This window comes from Grampus griseus (genome assembly GCF_964374135.1).
Source record: "Grampus griseus genome assembly, chromosome: 4".
Lineage (NCBI taxonomy): Eukaryota > Metazoa > Chordata > Mammalia > Artiodactyla > Delphinidae > Grampus > Grampus griseus.
The window spans coordinates 47095905-47118675 of NC_138997.1; the positions used below are offsets into that span (position 1 = coordinate 47095905).

The 22771-nt window shown below is 41.7% G+C and overlaps 1 protein-coding gene across 2 annotated transcripts in view; it reads left to right on the forward strand.

The window, feature by feature from the left end:
- Positions 1-12879: 12879 nt before the first annotated feature.
- The window catches only part of BTC (betacellulin), a 41190-nt gene continuing 31298 nt past the window's right edge, over positions 12880-22771 (forward strand). For both annotated transcript variants that reach the window (XM_082653882.1, XM_082653881.1), the window contains exon 1: positions 12880-13227. In XM_082653882.1, the coding sequence (XP_082510008.1) occupies positions 13164-13227 (64 nt within the window). In that variant the 5' untranslated portion in view covers positions 12880-13163. The remainder of the gene's footprint in view (positions 13228-22771) is intronic.

Below are 22771 nucleotides of genomic sequence, written 5' to 3' on the forward strand. Positions count from 1 at the left end.
GGGTGCGCGAAGAGAGGGGATTCAGAGCGCCACTTAAAGGAGCTCCAGAGACTGGCGCGAGCCGTGGCTATCAGCCTGGACCCCAGAGACGGGCATGTGACGCTAAGGGTGCTGCTGCCGCCACCAAGAAGCCTGTGTGCGAGCACAGGTCACTATCCACACCCCTTCCCGCCACTGCCAGGGTCCCGTGATCCAGGGACAACTTCATCGGGAGAACGCAACGTCACACCGGCCTCTGCCGCCGCAGGCTCACTCCGCATCCGTACCCCTCCATTCCCGCAGCCTGAGTGAGCCAGAGCCCCCGAATCAGCTGCTCCTTTAACCCCATCCTGTCTGCGCGAAGAACAGACGTCCTCAGGCGACCTACACGCAGAGGCGGGTCCAAATCCAAAGCTGAACCCCAGGAGCTGTGGGAACAAAGAAGAGAAAGGGAAATCTCTCCCAGCAGACTCAGGAGCAGCAGATTAAATCTCCACAATCAACTTGATGTACCCGGCAACTGTGGAATACCTGAATAGACAACCAATCATCCCAAATTGAGGAGGTGGACTTTGGGAGCAAAGATATATATATATTTTTTCCTTTTTCTCTTTTTGTGAGTGTGTATGTGTATGCTTCTGTGTGTGATTTTGTCTGTATAGCTTGGCTTTTACCATTTGTCCTACGGTTCTGTCCTTTTTTTTTTTTTTTTAATAAAATTTTTTTTCTTAATAATTATTTTTTTATTTTAATAATTTTTTAAATTTTATCTTACTTTATTTTATCTTATCCTTTTTCTTTCTTTCTATTTTTTCTCCCTTTTATTCTGAGCCGTGTGGAGGACAGGCTCTTGGTGCTCCAGCCAGGCATCAGGGCTGTGCCACTGAGGTGGGAGAGCCAAGTTCAGGACACTGGTCCACAAGAGACCTCTCAGCTCCACGTAATATCAAGCGGCAAAAATCTCCCAGAGATCTCCATCTCAACGCCAACACCCAGCTTCACTCAATGACCAGCAAGCTACAGTGCAGGACACCCCATGCCAAACAACTAGCAAGACAGGAACACAACCCCATCCATTAGCATAGAGGCTGCCTAAAATCATAATAAGGCCACAGACACCCCAAACCACAACACCAGACATGGACCTGCCCACCAGAAAGACAAGATCCAGCCTCACCAACCAGAACACAGGCACTAGTCCCCTCCTCCAGGAAGCCTACACAACCCACTGAACCAACCTTACCCACTGGGGACAGACACCAAAAACAATGGAAACTATGAACATGCAGCCTACAAAAAGGAGACCCCAAACACAGTAAGTTTAGCAAAATGAGAAGACAGAGAAACACACAGCAGATGAAGGAGCAAGATAAAAACCCACCAGACCTAACAAATGAAGAGGAAATAGGCAGTCTACCTGAAAACGAATTCAGAATAATAATAGTAAAGATGATCCCAAATCTTGGAAATAGAATGGAGGAAATACAAGAAACATTTAACGAGGATCTAGAAGAACTAAAGAGCAAACAAACAATGATGAAAAACACAATAAATGAAATTAAAAATTCTCTAGATGGGATCAATAGCAGAATAACTGATGCAGAAGAACAGATAAATGACCTGGAAAATAAAATAGTGGAAATAACTACTGCAGAGCAGAATAAAGAAAAAAGAATGAAAAGAATTGAGGACAGTCTTAGAGACCTCTGGAACAACATTAAACGCACCGACATTCGAATTATAGGAGTCCCAGAAGAAGAAGAGAAAAAGAAAGGGACTGAGAACATATTTGAAGAGATTATAGTTGAAAACTTCCCTAATATGCGAAAGGAAATAGTTAATCAAGTCCAGGAAGCGCACAGAGTCCCATGCAGGATAAATCCAAGGAGAAACGTACCAAGACACATATTAATCAAACTATCAAATATTAAACACAAAGAACAAGTATTAAAAGCATCAAGGGAAAAACAACAAGTAACACATAAGGAAATCCATAAGAAAGGAAATCCACATAAGGAAACACATAAGAAAACACTCCCATTTACCACTGCAACAAAAAGAATAAAATATCTAGGAATAAACCTACCTAAGGAGACAAAAGACCTGTATGCAGAAAATTATAAGACACTGATGAAAGAAATTAAAGATGATACAAATAGATGGAGAGATATACCATGTTCTTGGATTGGAAGAATCAACATTGTGAAAATGACTTTACAACCCAAAGCTATCTATGGATTCAATGCAATCCTTTTCAAACTACCACTGGCATTTTTCACAGAACACAAACAAAAAATTTCACAATTTGTATGGCAACACAAAAGACCCTGAATAGCCAAAGCAATCTTGAGAGAGAAAAACGGAGCTGGAGGAATCAGGCTCCCTGACTTCAGACTATACTACAAAGCTACAGTTATCAAGACAGTATGGTACTGGCATAAAAACAGAAATATAGATCAATGGAACAGGATAGAAAGCCCAGAGATAAACCCAAGCACATATGGTCACCTTATCTTTGATAAAGGAGGCAAGAGTATACAGTGGAGAAAAGACAGCCTCTTCAATAAGTGGTGCTGGGAAAACTGGACAGCTACATGTAAAAGAATGAAATTAGAACACTTCCTAACACCATACACAAAAATAAACTCAAAATGGATTAAAGACCTAAATGTAAGGCCAGAAATTATCAAACTGTTAGAGGAAAACATAGGCAGAACACTCTATGACATAAATCACCCCAAGATCCTTTTTGACCCACCTCCTAGAGAAATGGAAATATAAGCAAAAATAAACAAATGGGACTTAATGAAACTTGAAAGCTTTTGCGCAGCAAAGGAAACCATAAACAAGACCAAAAGACAACCCTCAGAATGGGTGAAAATATTTGCAAATGAATCAACTGACAAAGGATTAATCTCCAAAACATACAAGCAACTGATGCAGCTCAATATCAAAAAAGCAACTGAATCCAAAAATGGGCAGAATACTTAAATAGACATTTCTCCAAAGAAGATATACAGATTGCCAACAAACACATGAAAGAATGCTCAACATCATTAATCATTAGAGAAATGCAAATCTCACACCAGTCAGAATGGCCATCATCAAAAAATCTACAAACAATAAATGCTGGAGAGGGTGTGGAGAAAAGGGAACCCTCTTGCACTGTTGATGGGAATGTAAATTGATAAAGCCACTATGGAGAACAGTATGGAGATTTCTTAAAAAACTCAAAATAGAACTACCATATGACACAGCAATCCCACTACTTGGTATATATCCTGAGAAAACCATAATTCAATAAGAGTCATGTACCAAAATGTTAATTGCAGCTCTATTTAAAATAGCCAGGACATGGAAGCAACCTAATTGTCCATGAAGCGATGCATGGATAAAGAAGATGTGTCACATATATACAATGGAATATTACTCAGCCATAAAAAGGAAGGAAACTGAGTTATTTGTAGTGAGGTGGATGGACCTAGAGACTGTCGTACAGAGTGAAGTAAGTCAGAAAGAGAAAAACAAATACTGTATGCTAACACATATATATGGAATTAAAAAAAAAAAAAGAAAATGGTCAGAGAACCTAAGGGCAAGACGGGAATAAAGATGCAGACCTACTAGAGAATGGACTTGAGGATACGAGGAGGGGGAAGGGTAAGCTGCGACAAAGTGAGAGAGTGGCATGGACATATATACACTACCAAACGTAAAATAGATAGCTAGTGGGAAGCAGCCGCATAGCACAGGGAGATCAGCTCGGTGCTTTGTGACCACCTAGAGGGGTGGGATAGGGAGGGTGGGAAGGAGGAAGATGCAAGAGGGAAGAGATATGGGAACATATGTATATGCACAACTGATTCACTTTGTTATAAAGCAGAAACTGACACACCATTGTAAAGCAATTATACTCTAATAAAGATGTTAAAAAAAAAATCAAAACGATCATTCAGCTACTGAGCTAAGCACAGACAGTCCAGAGCAGAAGCAGAAAGGCCAGTAAGGAGGCTCTTATAATAATCTAGGCAAGAACTGATGGTGGTTTTAACCAAGATGATAGCAGTGGAAGAGATAAGAAAGGGTAGATTCTGGATATAGTCAGATTTTCATTGTGGAATTACCAGTCTTGCAGTGTAAAGGGTAAAATTTTACTTAACGTTTATTCAGTGCTTACTGTGTGCCAGATACTAGTCTGAACATTTTCTATGTATCCAATCATTTATTTTCCACAACCATTGATTGTTTGCAGAGCTATCATTTTGATTCATGGGGAAAAGTATTTCAGATGGTAATAAAGGAGATAGTTGAAAATAACTGCAGTGTAAATATATCCTTAAACGGAGGGGAATGGTGGAAATATAAAAATTGAGAGGATTGAGGGAAGGTTTGTATAATAAATGTTTTAATTTCTTTACCACATCATCTTCTGCTAAGTAAATTTCTAAAGGAGGGGCATAATTTCAATCTTACCTGTGGGATGACAGGCAATGACAATTTGCAAGTCTGGAATGACCTGAAATGGGTTTTATTAATGAAGTTGTCCGTACTAGGGTGGCAGAAGGATATAGTGTGCTAGGTTCTGTATTGGATTCAGTTGTAAAAGTCCTTGATTCTAGTTCTAAAGCTGAGACTTGTGTTATAAAACTTCTTTATGCCTTATTTATAAAACAAAGACAATAAGAGATAGCCATAAGAATGGATACTCCAAGGCTTTTTAAGGATGAAGAAAGTACAAATGAAAAGAACATCATGAAAAACTAAAATCTCAAATTATGAACATTTAAAGGGAGAAGGCTAAGGTTATTTACTCACTCTAAGGCATTTTTCTGTTGAATTTACCATTTTGACAGTTTGCCCAAAGAAAGGGATACAGCAGTTAGAAGTCATTAAGATTTACAAACGTCATTTGTCATCACAGCTGGAAGTCTCAATAACAGCTTTTCAGTCTAGACTACATTGCAAGTCTCAGCCTTCATCTTTCGGGGCATCAACTGTAGTTAAAAAGAATCCTTCCTTTAGATTTCTTTGTTCATGGGAATATTTACTCTGTTTAAATGCAATTTATGTCCATACCCCTAAGTTAAATCTCCATTTTGTGCCCTCAGGAATACATTAAAAAATATAATCTATATAGCTTAAAGATTGTGATTTGAGCTGTGTCAAAATTTAACCTTATGCAACTCACATTTAAATAATTTGATAATTGACATAACCTTGAACTTGTTGATAGACTAAAAATGTAGAAATTGTTAAACTGTATCATTTGTGAGACCAATAGACCATGATTTGTAATAAGTATATTTTATTACTTATTTTTCATTTCTATGGGAGCCGGTGAGAACATAAATATTATGGACCATAAACTAAAAGTACTGGTTTTAAATTAAATTTTAACTTAAGTTGCAATTTGAAGATAGTTTAGAATATGGAGAATTCTTAGCCATTTGTATGTTAATTAGTTTTCAAAATTATTTCTTAAATGTCTAGTTTCATGGCAGATTTGAGCAGAAATGGTTTCTCGGTGATCTTCTGGTTACTTTAAAACAGTTTTGAAGGAAGAAAACTTGCAGTGTTGTATTAGCATTTTATGGTTGAAAAAGGCTGTTTAAAGTCATCTAGCCTTGGAATCTCAGCATCTCCATGTTAGGAATGAGATGAAATTATTGGAATTGCCTTTACAGTACATAGCATGTGCATTTCCAGTGCCAGGGAATGTATTATTTCCCCAGGGAATCTATTTTCTCAATAGAATTTTAGATGAATCTTTATATTGAATCCAAATGCATCTGCCTCTAACCCTTAGGTCCTTGTTGCAACTACTGGGACTGAGCGGTATGAATATAATTAATTTTCCATGGGACAATTCTTCAAATATTTGAAGAAATCTATCATGCAAGCCACCTTCCTTCCCCTGCTCCTTGCCTCTGTCCTCTCTGCTTAAGACTAAACGACCCAGAAAGAACTGTTATTTGTGAAACAGAGGCAAGAACCCTTACCAGTCTGGTTAAGTTTAGCAACTTATCATTTAGGAGCTATACGTTCTTCCCTTTGGGGAACACTAAAAATATATTTCCTTATCTTCAGTCTTTTGGGATTGATTTCACATAGATTACTAGTAGCTCCACCTCCTCCCCAGTGTCTTGGAATATAACTCATATGAATCAAAACACTTGAATTCATCAGAGGATTTGCAAACTCTCGTAAGATGTCTATATTCATCTTGGGTTTTTTATTTTTACATTTTGTTTTATTGTGGTAAGAATAAAACATGTGAGATCTACCCTCCTAACAAAATTGTTAGTGTCCATGACATTATTGTTGACTATGGGTGCAATGGACAGCAGATCTTTAGAGCTCATTCGTCTTGCTTAACTGAAACTTTATGCCAGTTGATTAGTAATTTCTCTTTTCTCTGTCTGCCCAGCCCCTGGAAACCACTGCTTCACTCTTTGAGTCTATGAATCTGACTATTTTAGATACCTCATATAAATGGAATCATGCAATATTTTTCTTTCTGGGACTGGCTTATTTCATGTATTATAATGTCCTCAAGATTCATCCATGTTGTCACATATTGCAGAATTCACTTGCTAGATGGTTATGATAAAACAAAGACAACGGTTGTTAGTGAGGATGAGAAGAAGTTAGAACCCCTGCACACTGGAGATGGGAATGTAAAATGGTGCTGCTACTATGGGAAACAGTACAAAGTTTCTTCAAAGAGTTAAAAATGGACCTACCATAGGATCCAGCAATCCCGCTTCTAGGTATTTATGCCAAAGAATTGAAATCAGGACCTTGAAGAGATATTAGCACTCCTACTGTGTAACTATTCACAATAGCCGAGATATGGGAACAACCTAAATATCCATAGACAAATGAATGGAAAAAGAAGATGTGGGGCTTCCCTGGTGGCGCAGTGGTTGAAGTCTGCCTGCCGATGCAGGGGACGCGGGTTCATGCCCCGGTCTGGGAGGATCCCACATGCCGCGGAGCAGCTGGGCCCGTGAGCCATGGCCGCTGAGCCTGTGCGTCCGGAGCCTGTGCTCCACAACGGGAGAGGCCACGACAGTGAGAGGCCCGTGTACCGCAAAAAAAAAAAAAAAAAGAAGAAGATGTGGTGTGTATATACAATGAAATACTGGTCAGCCTTAAAAAACAAGGAAATTCTGCACTCATCTTGGGTTTCGATACCTCCTCAGATGCTCTTTTTTTTCTCTTTTGTTCTGCTTGGAAGAAAAAATTAAATCACAATAAAAGTGAAAAAAAACGTGTGTACGTGTGTGTGTGATTCATGTTTGTTGCACCATTGGCACAGAGCAATTGGCCATGCCCCATTTTGATATTTTCATTACGAACATAATTAGAGCTCTGTGGTCCCAAGTCATTTTCGGACATCTCAACCTCCTCAGAGACTTTTTTCACAGGTCTGTGATAGTCACTCTTGTCTGCATATGAATATGCGACTTGCTCTCCAGATTTTAGATAATTTTTAACTGAAATTGTTAATAATTACATAATAGGAATCACGTCTTTTTTGAGAGTTTTTTTTTTTTTTTTTTTTTTTTTTTGCGGTACGCGGGCCTTTCACTGCCGCGGCCTCTCCCGTTGCGGAGCACAGGCTCCGGACGCGCAGGCTCAGCGGCCATGGCTCACGGGCCCAGCCGCTCCGCGGCATGTGGGATCCTCCCGGACCGGAGCACGAACCCGTGTCCCCTGCGTCGGCAGGTGGACTCTCAACCACTGCGCCACCAGGGAAGCCCTTTTTTGAGAGTTTTAAACTCTGTTGAAAATTCACCCTTTTTTAGCTTCTCAAGCCCTCTTAGCATGCCCGTTTTTCTCTGTGATGCCTTCTTTCAGCTGACGCTGCGTAGCCGATCCCAGTCTTCCCCTTACATGGCCAGAACTAATTCTAGGGTTGCATAGTCATTTATCTCCTACGTTTCATTTTGTTTTTAACTTTACAGCCAATCTCACCTTGTGAGTTAGAATTACAGTCCAATGCAGCAATCCCCTCATCTCTTCCTCTATATGGTGAAGGGAAGCAATTTTTCAGGAAGTCAAGTGAAGAACTCATTAGATACACTGTTGTTCTCAAATGAGACTTCCAGCAGGTGGCCAGAGGATTGACTACACTCGCTATGACTACTTGAGCTGCACAGAGTCAATGGCAACGATTTCCTACTAGGTCATTGGATTTGAAGAGTGTGCCCAGGATTCAGAACTTGAGCATACACAGCATAGCTCTTCCATATATCAGCTACGTGACTTTGGGCAACTTATTTAACTTCCGTGTTTCAATGTCCTCACTGTGAAGTGAGAATAACAATGATACATAATTCACATTATATTTGGTGAGCATTTAAAAAGTTAGTGTACGTAAGTGCTGACAATGGTGCCTGCTACACAGTAAGCATCAATGTGTTCATTGTTATTATTATTCTGGCAGTGGGTTGAGGAACTCATGTAAACGTAACTGAAAAACTTCCTCCCCTACCTGTGAGGGGGACTTATGGGATAGTGGGGAGGGGACAGGAACACTCACTTTGTCCACAATAAGTGTGTCCACAGTGGGGTGAAAGATGCTACAGGCAAAATGTTCTCATCTCAGATGTGTTCATTTGGGTAATACCAGCACCTCCTAATACAATGCATGGTGCAAAGTAAGTATTCAGTATGTTTGATGAACTAGAATACAGGGACAAGAGCAGAAAAAGATTGCGGGGGTGACAGTTTTGCCATTGTATGGGTTAGGAGAATATTCTCTATCTGGCAAGTTGTTTGCAAGTTTTCCTGTAATAACATTTCTTCTATTTCCCTACGTCCCTTCCTTTTTTTTTTTACCCCTAATGCTTTCTACTATGGTTCCTAAAGTCTGCCCTCAGGACCTGAGATTCCCTCAGAGGTGTTGCCACCTCCTCTTCCAACAACTCTGCTTCTTTCTGATGTTCTGTTAAAATGATTGCTACAGTTGCACCAAATCCTGGGATAAGTTCGAAGCCACCAGATGAAAGAAGGTCAGAGGGGTCTAAGGGATTGCCAGAGGCATAGACAGTGCCCAAATTCATGGAATTTTAGGCTCACTGTTACTTTCTCATCAGAGATTTTAAAAAAAATAAATTTATTATTTTATTTATTGATTTTTGGCTGCGTTAGGTCTTTGTTGCTGCGCGCGGGCTTTCTCTAGTTGCGGCGAGTGGGGGCTACTCTTCGTTGTGGTGCACAGGCTTCTCATTGTGGTGGCTTCTCTTGCTGTGGAGCACAGGCTCTAGGCGCGTGGGCTTCAGTAGCGGTGGCATGAGGGCTCAGTAGTTGTGGCTTGCAGGCTCTAGAGTGCAGGCTCAGTAGTTGTGGCGCATGGGCTTAGTTGCTCTACAGCATGTGGGATCTTCCCGGACCAGGGCTCGAACCCGTGTCGCCTGCATTGGTAGGCGGATTCTTAACCAATGCGCCGCTGGGGAAGCCCTCCCATCAGAGATTTGCTCTGTGCTCTTTCCTTCCCTCCACTAGGAATATTAGTAAGAGAGGGTTAATGAAGGAAGCTAGTCCCTACTCTTTTCCCTTATGTAACCTATAAATAGATTGTAAAATGATATAATAACCATAATACACTGAATAATTTCTAATATGCCAGATTTTTGCCTTAGAGATATATATCATTGTGAATCATAAAAACTGTGCCAATCATTACCATCACATTTTATAGATGAGAAAACTGAGGCTCAGGGAGATGAGTAATTTGTGATCCAGGCATTCAGTGACAAAGCCCAATTTGAACAGATTAAAAAAACTCCAGAACCAATTGTACATAGTATACTACTCTGTGGTCCCACATGGAGGAGTGTTGACACTGATGGGAAACTATGACCATGTAGGAAGGGATGAAGCCACTGTGCCAGGTGTGTCAGGGAGGGATGTCTAGGGCCTGGCTGTACTACAACATTAAAATTATGCCACTTAAGTGCTTGCCTACTTAGTCTACAACTAGGGCCTGCACAAAAGCCCAGATTTTTTTAAAAATCAGAAGTATCTTTATCAGGTATGTATGAATATGGTCACAGGAAAAGGTCATAACAGAGAGCTGAAACTGATAGATATCACATAGATGATTATATTTGAGATTTACTAAACTTGTATCAATATTAAGCTGCCGTTGAAAAAAGATAGCAAGTCAAACAGATTGAGGCTTACGTATAAAAAATGGATACCTGAAGGACTGAAGAAGAAGGTATGATAAAATACGTAAGAAAAAAAAAGTCACTAATAATCCCCTTTCCCCAGAAAAACTAGGGTGTAAAGCAAAATCACCTGAATACAGCTTTTGAGCATTGATTTTTCACTGGTTTTCCATAGAGGCTAATTTAATAGTTTTAAGAACATTTGAAAACCCTCTATATATACTACTAATTTTTAGTAATCTATAATGCATAATGTTTATCATTACTATAAAAACATTATATTCACCATTCATATTTCTTTTTATTTATCTACTCTTATTGAATTAAATAATGTTGCTGACTACCAGGAAATCTTCCTATGCTACTGAATACCTTAAAGTCATAATTTGGAGATTACGTGCTGACCTTGAATGGATACATTCTAGAATTTTCCTTTCTACCACCACATGTGTGTCTGTTTAGGTGTTGTGCCCCACAAATAACCACAGGCTTGTTTTGTCCTGTCCAGTGGAGGGGGAGGAGTGTCCCTGCTGGAGGCTGCTCTGTGTGAGAAGAGAAAACATTGATGCTTAAAGGCCTCCAAAGGCATCCACTTAAGCCTCATACCAGGTTCAGGAGGGCTGGTTATATCGGCTTAAAGCTGGCACAGGAAAGACACGATTCAAGCAATCCTTGGCTTGGGGATTCTGGGAATATAAGTTCTACCTTGTGACTCTGTTACAGATTTGACCCATTCATCTCTTAGTAACAGCTCAGTTTATAATCTAAAGCATTGAGACACACCTCAGTTACACGAATGAGGCCTCATGAAAGTCAATTCTTGCCTCCTACTCTTCCAAAGTTAGTGGTTGGAACCCAGATTGGCTTTCCCCCTTAGTGAATGAATTGAGAGAGAAAAAAGAAGGAGGAGGAAGAGAAGAAGGGAGAGAAAGAAGGAAGGAACGCAGGCAGTAAGGAGGGTAGGAAGAAAGAAAGGAAAGAGAACGTTGCTTGATCTTGAAGAGCAGTTTGCCTGGGCGCGTGCTAGAGAGAGGAAGGGGACGATCCCGGAGAGACGAGAGCTGAGGAAGGCCCGAAAATGAATATTCCACCTCTTTCTTGCTGAAGATTGAACCTTCGGTGCCAGGAAATTTGGAAGACATATTCTCTGGAGTATTTATTTTACTTCTGGCAGTAAATAAAGCCCTTAGGGAAGGTTATTAATTTATCCGGCTTATTTAATATATTCAAGTACCCTATTTCATACTCCAGTGGCCTGAAACAGTTAATTTACCCTTTGAATGGCATAAATGGTGAACATTTACACCAAGTCTTGGCACTTTACAATATTCGACAAACATCTGGTATTTTTTGCTAGGTTTGCTTTATTTTTTATTAATATTTATGGAGAAGGAAAATAAAAATAATAATGTTCTGTTGAGGATACCAGGACAGTTGTTGGCTAGGGTGCCGTCTCAGAGTGAAAGATGCCTTCACCTAGGGCCCTGATCCTGAGGGAAGGAGACAATATCAGAAAAGAAAAGGGAAGGATGGAGATGGAAAGGAGGGAGATGATGTCAAATCCCCTTGGCTTCGTGTGCTCTTGCCCTTTTTATCTGGGGTGCAGTAACCACCTATCTCACAACCTTGAACTCTCTAAACCTCATGTCTGTCTTCTCATAGATGCTTTCTGAGCTGTCATGTGGGTGCTAGAATGGGATTCTGGAAATTACCAACTGATTTTTATTCCTCTGGGTATATTGGTTGCCTGGTGCGCTAAAATAACGTGAATTGGTTTTGAAATGAAATGTCACTTGTTGAAGAAAAGCACATACTAATTTGTTTAATTTAAACAATGGGGAGGAAGGGGAAGACATCTGAACTGCATTTCTTATGTAAATGAATATTTATTGGACTTTCGGATGCTACAGAAATACAACTTCTGTACTGAGGAGGCATGATTACACATATTGATCAAGCAAGAGGAATATAGATCAGTAAGAAAACTGCTGTACCCTTTAGTTATTTTGGAGACAAATCATGTAAGGTAAAACTGGATGCTACTTTCTGTCTTTGAAAGCTGTGCGGATGCTTTTGTGTTCCAGGAAACGCTTGGTGCAGAACCATCAGATTCCACGTCTCCTCAAAGAAGAGATGCGTTGAGGTAGAGATAGTGCTTGGGAAGCCCCAGGCAAAAAGGATTCTCCTTATTCTTATAGATCCAACAGAGTTGATGAATTAAATAAATAAATGAAAATACAATGGATAGACGAGTAAATGGAGAAAGAAAAAAATATAAGTGACATCCTTAAAGTAGCTCTTGGTGAGCCCACACTCCCAGATATTCAACAAATTACGTATGGAAAAGAGGAGCTTGGAAGTTGTCAAATGCCTGAGGTTAACCACAGTGAGTGTTGGCTCTGGTCCCTCCAGGACACCAGCAATTGGCTGAAATAAGGGGAGCTGGAATTCCAGAGCAGTCCGGGTCTGCCGTTCTCGCTTAGTGGGCTCGGGGAGGGAGTTTAGAGCCAGCTTGCTCCACGGCGGCCCGCAGGCCCCGCACCTCGGGCCCCTCCACGTGCTCTCTCTCCGCTCCCTCCCCACCTCCTCGACTCCCCAAGGGGAGGGAAATGAACCTTCAGGTGCGACCCAGCAGGGGGCGTGGGTGAGCTGACCCGAGGGCAGCCCGCAAGTGTCCCGTTGTGTGGGTGTGGGGTAACTTGGGTGGGAACGGCGTGGAGGCCACCACGACGAAGTCCTGCGCCTCGTCGATGGGGTGTGTGCAGAAAGAGCGCGGATAAATAGGAGGCTCCCTCTTCCCGGCGACACTCGCGTAGCCGGTCGGCCGCCCGCCCGGGGTGTCCGCCCGCCCGGTAGCCGGGTGGCAGCCTGGGGAGTAGTTTTGCTTCCTGCTAGCTCCGGGATTCGTTTCCAGGCACCCCGTCGGGCGCCCGTGGCCGGGAAGGGGGCGCAGGAGGAGGCGGGAGACTCGTCTCGGGGCTGCTAGGCCCGGCAGCGGGGTTGATGGCCCGGGCCGTCCCGGGCAGCGGCGCCAGCTCCCTGCCACTGCTCCTGGCCCTCGCCCTGGGTAAGTGGTCGCTGGAGACCCAGGAGGAAAGTCTAGGGTGGAGTCGCAGGGAGGGCGAGCCTTCCGCGCTGGCATTTGGACCCGAGGGGGCCCTGGGGTTGGCAGGGGCGGGTCGAAGAACTTGGACGACTCGGGTAGCACGAGGTTAAGAATCCGGCACTTGGGCACCTGGGGCTGCACCTGTTGCGGCGGCCCTGGGCGCAGGGGGCGGTCCGAGGGCGGAAGGGATCCCGTGGGCGGGCGCAGAGCGGAGGGCCTGGGCGCCCGTGCTCTTGGGCGTTGCGGCGCGGTGCCCGCGAGCGAGGAGGTGTGGCAGGTGGAGGATTTTGGGAAATCCACCAAAGTGGGAGCCTGGGAGACTAGACCGAAAAGACATCCCCTGGGAAGAAGAGGAAAGGGAACTCCCTGGCTTGAGATGCGGGCCTCCGGGAGTGCGGAGCAGGGTGGAGAGCAGTTTGCCTGGGCGCGTGCCAGGGAGAGGAAGGGGACGACCCCGGAGAGTCGAGAGCTGAGGAAGGCCCGAAAATGAATTATTCCACCCCTTTCTTGCTGGCAAAGTTGAGAGGGGCAGGAGGAGGGAGAAAAGATTCAACTTTTGAGACCTGGATCTCCTGTTCCTGATAGGGAAACAAAAGGAAAGGGAGATGACATATTTTTACTGAGGGCAGTATTGATGAAACACATAGCTGCTTTACTTGGAGTATATTATTTCCTGTTTTAAGGAGAAGTTGCAGAGAGAAAACTTTTCTTCACTTCGAAGGTGAAACTGGGGTGGTTAGGTTAAGGACTACTGGGTGTGGTCAGTCATCTGGTGTGAGGGGACAGTGGCTAGTGGGAGAAGTGGTAGGATGCCCGGCCCTCCCGGAGGCTCTCCTCACCTCCTTGGGAGTCAGTGCTGGCAGAGAAAGAGCTGGAACTTCGGATGCTGGGGCAAGTTTATACTGCTGGAAGCAGTGTTCCCCTCACTCTCTAGTATGGGAAGGTAGCAGGTAGATACTTAAGTGGGAAAATCCTACTACCGCAAGACATCCCCTCTGCATCATGATCATTTGTGTGGGGTGCAGGCAGAGGGAAGGGAAACTGGCAATATTTTGTAGTCCTAGCTGGGATGAGGGGTAGGGACATCTGGGCTTGGGGCATCAATGCGAGAGGAGGGGCGTCTCCACAGCTGAAGTGTCTATGTGATGAGGACACTACCTTCCAGCCTGGAAAGGGCCAGGCTTTCTCTTATGGAGGAAAAGAGGTGGGATCTAAATGGAAACCTCCATTTGGCTGTGTCCTTGGAATAAGAGAGGTGCCTTAAACGTGTCATGACCTTGGTCAGAAGTGGATCAGACTTAGATCATGGTTAGAGAGAAAGGACTGATTTACAAACCCCGCAGAGGAAGAGGTCAGAAACAGTTTGGAGTGATGTGGAGCCTGAAGAAGGGCAATGGGCCTGAGAGTTAGGCCTAGAGACAGGGCTATACTTTGCCAGCATCACTTGGATGAAGCTGGCATTCTCTTCCTCCATTTTATCTGGTCTGTCCTACTGTCAAAGTGTTTACTGAAAATCTGCTACAGTCAGCAGGATGCTAGAGTATATGGGAATGGGGGTGGGAGGAGGGCTCAAGAGAGTCCTAAGACATGATTCTTGCCCTAAAAGATGTTATGCTGAAGTTGGGAATGCAGGACTAACAGATATGAAACAATAGGAGAAAAAGTCATGAAACCGGCGAAAGGAGAGCTCAACAGGGAGGGATGGAGCAGTGGGGAGATTGCATGGAGGACCTGAGTGGGTAGGATTGAAACTTGGCAGGATTTGAAATATCCGTAGTAGGGGAGAGAGGGAGACGAAAGGCAGTAAAAGCATTTAGTAAAGGGTTGGTGATGGGAATGAGATTAATTTCCTGGGGAGACAGGCAGTCAGCCTGCCAGAAAGTAGAACTGATGAGAGGCAGACAAATTATGAAGAGCCAAAAAAGCCAGGTTAAAATATTTTGATATAAATCAATAAACAGTTAATCACACACCATCATAGGCCTTGAATACAGAGTGATATAATACAAGCAATGATTTGAGGAGATAAACCTGGCAGTGGGGTGCAGTGTGGGAGGAGGGGAGAGGGCCAGAGGACCTGATTGTCTCAGGTATAATCCAGGCACAAGCTAATACAGGACAAGATTAGGGTGATGTACCAGCAGAAGTGTTATGGTAGAAGTGACTATTTCAGGTTGATGGACATTCTTCCTTATTTACCATCACACGGTACTTTATTTTTTTCTCAAAACTTGTCAAAAGGCAGAAATGAAAAAAAACAAAACAGAATTCTAACCCAGTGCTGTTGTAACTCAGGGTAACCTAAGTGTGCAACTGCCTTGTTGAATGTTTGGTTTAGGGAATTGAATTCAGTCTCTAGACTCCCTAAGAGGCTCCACTCCTTGCAAAATGCCAAAGGATGTAATTTGTTGACCTCAGTGTTTCCATTAAATGGTCCTATTTACTTTTAAGTCTCATTCCTAATTTAAGTCACATGTTATCTTATTTACTTCTTGAAAAGAATGTGAGCAACGGCTGTGTGATGTTCTAGGTGTGTGTGCGCGTGCGTGTGTATGTATGTCACAGTGAAAGTGCCTTGAGAGCTGGTACTGAGCAGACGTTGAGACCTGGTTCCAGCTTCTGCCATTCTGTGACTTGAGATGTCTGTAAGTTACAATTCTCTGGGCATTGTTTTCCTCATTTATAAAATAAACGAGTTGCTTTAGATGAGACTAAGGTGCTTACCAACTTGACATTCTGCTGATCTTTAATGAACATTTCTACTGGGAATTTAAGAGAAAATTTTTTTACAATAATATTTAACTTCCATTTACTTGTAATGGGTCTTTGTTTCCTGTAAACTTTACCTTAACAAAGAGAGCCATGGATGCTTGCTTATTTGATAAATATGGTAAAGGGGCAATAACTTTGTTTAAAGTTTTTTTTTAATCTTGAAGAAATTGGACTCCCTATTTATTGTTTTTAAATTTCTCCCTCTCATCCAATTGCTATAACAAACTAAAGCTAAAATCATAACTAGTGAAAAAGGGAAGAAAACGTTTCTTTTTAAAAAAATGAGCGAGTTTTAAGGTCAAAAATATGTTCCCCTCCTTATTAAAATCTAAACCATTAATATATGTAAGTTGGTTTTTTAAGTTCTTCTTGAGAATATGAATGTATTCATGATGTAATATCTAGGTTTCAAGTTGTAAAGCAAGTAGGCGGCAGCAGGTAAAACTCTCATTGTACAAAGGAAGTAGCTGAAGCCCCACACAGTGAAGATTTTAGAATGTGCCTCTTCAGATATGCTTTGGGGCTTAGAAGAGCATTAGGAGTTTTTTTCCTCTTCAAAAATCCCAGGTTTCGCAGGCCACACTTGCATATTAACAAGTGTTACAAATCAAATTTTGCTATTGCTCCATTCTCAGTTGTTGTGCGGAAATTCCCAAATAATTCTGGAAGAAAGATCCCAATAATGTAGACAAGCTTTGTAGTGCCCACTGAAGGCGGCCCTGCTGAGGCTTGGCCTGCAGATATCTGTGCTGAGGTCCAAGGTGCCCAGGACAGAGAGTTCATGTGTCTGTCCACACCCCTGGCACTGCCCCATCTCTGTTGAGACTGCTCACCCCAGTACCCTGTGCTCCTGAAATCCATGGAGAGCCCAGTGGGAAAGCCTCATCTTGTTTTTTTCTCACCCTCTAATAGTAATCAACTCATGAATGTCACTAGGAGGCATGAATGTCACTAGGAGGCTGAGGGGACAGTCAGAGAAACAGCACCAAACTGTTGTCCGGGTCACTCTTCTAATCCATGAACCATGCGTGTCAACTTCTCCTCTAGAATTAGTGTCTTCCCAGGAGGGTCCAAATAAGCCAGAATCTGGGCTGCATGCAGTTTAGCCTTAAGCCACGATCCTGATACACTTCTAAAACTGCACACGAACCCCTGGATCCACAAAGAATCCATATTCCAGTTGGTCAAGAGTCCGCCAAAGTAAAATTCAAGAGGAAAGTCATCTGATTAAAACGACTATGCTTTGTACTGCTGATGATGCAGTTTGCCCAGCCATATCTGTGTCTTAAAAGAGGAATCTTGGTAGCCCAAATGAATCTATAATTGCTAGATTTTAAAGAAATGAGGAGAGTTTTTAGATGGTTGGAGAGAGATTGGGTATTTAATCTTAATTTACATCAGTTAGGTAGTAACCTACTTCGATTATCAGCAAGATCAAGTCAAATAGCGAAGAAGTACTTTTATTCATTCTTGACATTTTTTGAGGATACGTAGTATATTATTTACCTGACCTGTAGACCAGAAGCACTGATTCCGAAACAGTGACAAAATGTATAACAATGTTTGTGTTCAGCCTTCTTATTTCAAATTGTCTCCGTTGGTTGTATAACAGGATGAGTTACTAATATAGCATTTCTCTCTTTGCAACACCATGGATTTTCTCATTCCATTAGCCTTATGTTTGAGATGTTGAGATGTATAAAGAGTTCCTGGCACATAGTGGGAGCTGAAAACGTATTAGTTAATTGAATGAGTGAATGCAAGTGACTGTTTGTGACAATGCCCAGGCATTAAAGGGACAGTATGTTCAGTAAAGAAAACAGTTCTATTTCTTGTTGGCAAAACATGCCCACTACTCAGAGATGATGTAGAAGGACGTGTTTCTTCATCTCTTCTTACTTGGGACTTGCTTCCCATCTTGATAGAGATCCTTTCACAGACGGACTTTTGTTTGTCAAGTAGTAAGTCTACTTCTGTTTCTCATGTTCGGTAATGCTACCTATCTCTCATATATTTGGTTCATATATTTGGTTCTCCCCCATATTTGAATGGGGGAGACAGTGGGAGATAGGACACTAAAGTATAGTACAATGACATATCACTGTATTTAAGAGGAACCCAGTTCTCCTGACTTATTTTAAAAGCATTTAAGTTCATTCTAGCAGTCTCCTACCGTCTTTGCTTTCTCTGCTGCCTACCCATACATCTGTGGCACCCCAGGCACTGGCTATACCTCATGTTCTTGGATGCTTGGCTCTTCATCCCAGCCAGCAAACCTGCCTACTCATATCCCAGGCCCAGGCCATCCCAGCTGGTAGTGAACAGTTGGCATTGATCAGACCAGGTGTTTTCCTTTGGTCTGTGCCTAGAATCACTTTGGCCATCCTACTCTGACCCTATCCTTAAATGAACCTGAACCTGTGGGTGACTCCTGCACTTTCCTGGACTGCTTGCAACACTATGACACTCAGGGCACACTCCTTAGGGCAAATGGAGAGAGGTGACCTTGCTTTACATTCCCCCTGATTGGACCTGTAGGCCTATTCCTGAGGAGTAAAAAGAGCACATCCTGCATCACCGTGATGTTGTAGTCAAGAGTGTAGACTCTGAGCCAGACCATCTAGGCATGACTCCCCTGTTGCTGCGATTTACCAACTCCTTAATCTTGGACAAATCTCTTAAACCCTCTTGGCCTCAGTTTCTTCATCTGTAAAAGCTGACAGCAATAGAACCAAGACTATTATGTGGACTAAGTGAGTTACTACATAAAGCACTTAAACTGTGTCTGGAGCATAGTTAAGTTCTGGATTAACATGAGCGGTTATAATGGATAATTGGAAAGCACAGAAGAAATCATTAATTTAAAAAATTTGGATTTTTAAATTCTGGGTACTTCTGAAATGTAATCAGGGTCTACCAACTGGTGGAAAAACTTCCCCTTGCCTTTATTTCTCAAATTCCAGCTCCCACTAGTTATGAAATAGGCAATAGATAAAAATTCTCAAGAGTTCTCTTTTGGCTGGCTTTGATAGGAAGGACCAAATGTAAGAAATGCCACTGCAAAAGCAAAGTGCTTATCTGTTTCTAAAAAAAAAAAGGTCTATAGATTCTTCTTCAACTGCCAATTTTGATCCTAGTTTTATGCAGTGAAAAGCTTTCCAGCACTTTCCTGACGTTGATACCCAAACCCAACATCTTAAGGTGAATCAGATAAAAAGTGAGCCTTCACTAGCAGAGAAAAATGAAATATTACAAGATAATTTTAATACTTTTAATCTCATCAAAATGGGGTTGTCTCATTTATTGGGGTTATGCAAATGATTGTCTTAACTAAAAAGAAATAAACTGTCATTTTGGAAGAATGAATGATGATGCAATGTCAAAGTTCATTTCTAAATGTCAGACAAATGGAAAATAAACAAGCTGTTTTAGAAAAGTTGTCTAATGACAAAATAATTTTGTTTAGATTTTAAGGAGCAGACAGCCATGCATAAATATTCAGTTTTTCCATAATAATTGTCTTGTAACATTGAGAAAGTTACTTAATCTCCCTGTGCTGCATTTTCTTATGTATAGAATGATAATAATGATAATAGTACCTATCATCTAGGGACACAGGTGTGTTTTGAGCATAAAATGGGATAATGCAGGAAAAGATTTTAGTAGAATAGTTGGCTAGAAAATGCTCAATATTTATGAATATTCTTAACTTTGTGAATATGTAGATAACTTTGAAAGTATTTCATAGGTATGTCTAAAAAGGAGAAATAGAATCATTGTGTTCATTTAAGCCAGCCGGAGTGTGTTTGTACTTTGATCAAAGGAAATTGCTGTAATATTCACCACTGGAAGCAAGCAAAGGAAAAAAAAAAATAGAAATCTGCCCCCATGCTAACCATGCTTTCAACAGTTCTTTAAACAGTTCCATTAGAATGTAAGTACCACGATGGCAGGGATTTTTGTCTGATTTGTTCACAGCTATATTCCCAGTGCCTAGAGGATTATTGTGCATAGTAGGTGCTCAATATATATTTGTTCAAAGAATAAATCTGGGGCTTCTCTGGTGGCGCAGTGGTTGAGAGTCCGCCTGCCGATGCAGGGGACACAGGTTCGTGCCCCGGTCCGGGAGGATCCCACATGCTGCGGAGCGGCTGGGCCCGTGAGCCATGGCCGCTGAGCCTGCGCGTCCGGAGCCTGTGCTCTGCAACGGGAGAGGCCACGACAGTGAGAGGCCCACGTACCTCAAAAAAAAAAAAAAAAAAAAAAAAAGAATAAATCTGAATGCACACAGCCCAGGAAGTTCTCCTAGACCCGTAGCTTCTCATAGCGCGTCTCAAAGATCTTGATGTAAACCTTGTAATTTCAGCATGTGCCCATGCGCATGCTTTCCTAGCTGCCACAATCAGAAACTAGAACTGTTTTCCAGCATCTGTTTATATTCCTTCTTTAATGTCTTCGAATTTGCTAACAATGACTTATTTTAGACAGTTCCTCACTGAGATGGCGGCTGTACCTCCTATTCCGGAGTAGGCTGACCTGATAGAATGAGATTTGCTTATGACATTGAGATATTGACTACCACCATCGGCAAAATGGGAACTTATCCAAAAGCAAGAATTTATCCCGAACCAGTGTGGCATAGTGTTGGGTCGCTTGTTGGGAAGTACAGTCTTTATTTCTAAAACATGTAATAATGAGGAAGACATAGCTAAGTATTTGTACTATTTTAAAGTGTGTCTAATACTATTATAAAGTGTGTCTAATACTGTGTTTAGCATTCAGGAGAGCTGTCCAAGTCACTGTCTTTCCAAAAAGAGTTTGTATTATATTGGGTATAAATGTTCCTCAGAAATGAAACATCGTATAGTAAGTAGTTCAATACTTAACGGAGTTTAAATTACCTAGTACAGACTAAACATCTCAGAGAAGGAGAATTTATTATGGGCTGAAGTGATTGTGAAAAAGATATCACCAAGGAAACAGGGAACTGAGTTAGGTTTTCCACGATGGTGGTAGAGGAAAAAAAATGGGAGAAAAATTAGAAGGTGGATAAATTAATTACTTTTTTTCTTTTTTTGGTGAAGCAGAGAGTGAGCAGACTCAAAGCATAGAACAAAGAGTTGATTTTGTGTAGTATTGAGGGAAATATTGACTGGATAAGGACTTGTTTTTCAGAAGGAGGACATTAGGCAGGATCCTGAAATTTTAAAATTTTTTATTTTTTTTGCCGATGAGTGTCCTGGTTGTCATGCCTTCGGCTCTTTGGTCCTGAAGGGTTTGCTGGAGAAAACAACTCATCCCTGGCCACCAACACCCCTATCCCACAGGCAGCGTAACCTACACCCTCCCCCAGGATCCTGAATTCTTAATGCAGTGACATCTTTGCTGGATTTCCTAGGAATTGGAGCTAGGAGGTTTTCTAATTTACATAAATGTATGCTTTTAATTATATGTCAAGACCTTATTTTAAAATATTATATGGTCTCCTACCTGAGGAGCCTGTTTTAATTCTGTGGAAATGTCTAGACTCCATTTTTACTGGCAGCCCTATAGCTTGGTGAAGAGCTAAGTACAGATCAGAGGCTGACCTGAGTGGTTTGCTTCAAGGTTCCTAACCATGTACTGCTAGGTTTTCTAAGGCTGAAGGTGGCTCATAACCAGAGGGTAGCCCCACACCCATCTTAGAGTAGCAGTGTCACCTGGAGAAAGAGACTTATCCAAGAGGCCAGATTCAGGGAACTGGCTCATGACCACATAACACTTCGAGAGAGAGGAAACTAAATGGGAATGAACTTTATTTTTCTCAGAGAAGACCTCACTTTATTCTATGACAGCTCCATTCTCTACCATTAAGGGCATCATTTTGTCCCTAACTCATGTTAGAAGGACTCCTTCTCGGGAGTGCAATAATAATGGTTAATGGGTAGCTACTGTGATATTTTCAATAGGGGAATCATACAGGGAGTGCAGTGGTTTTAAGATTGGTTTTACCTAGCCCAGAAAGCCTGGACCAGGCAATGGAGAGAAAGGAATAAATTCAATAAATATTTCTAAGCAACAATTTATATGAATGACTTGTCTAAGTAACAAAAAATGTATTAAAGCTGTTTCCAACACTGTTAACCTGGGAGAGAACAAGAATTTATGGTACCATATGTGAAAGAGAACTTCCTTTTTCTGGTGAGGATGTGAACTGCTTTTGAGACATTCAAAAGTCTTACGAGCATTTGGAAACATGGATGTTGACTTCAAATTAGAGCAGTGGACCCCAGGTCTGATTGTTCTTCCAAGAAAAGCAAAAAATACAGATTATTAGGCCTCTCCCCAGACCTACTAAAGTCTGGTTGACATGTCCCTATGAATCTAAATTTTTAAAGACTTTTCAGGAGAAGAAACAAATTTTCCTTCTGGAATAACTACAAATAATAGAGGTGGATACTCCCCCCTCTAAGAGGTAGAGCTTAATTCCTTGACCTCGTTGAGTGTAGGCTGGATTTGGTGACTTGCTTCCAGAGAATAGAGTATGAAAAGGAAAAAAAATAAATAACCTTACAGTGTAAAAATCCCTTAACCAAGTGGTCAGGGTAAATGTCATCAAAGATGCCAAATTCCTAAGAGTTTTGACACATGAAAAGGACATTAATGGAAAATTGATGAAGTCAGAATGTAGTCTTGAGTTTAGTCAATAGTAATCTACCAATGCTGGTTCTTAATTTTGATAAATGTACCACGG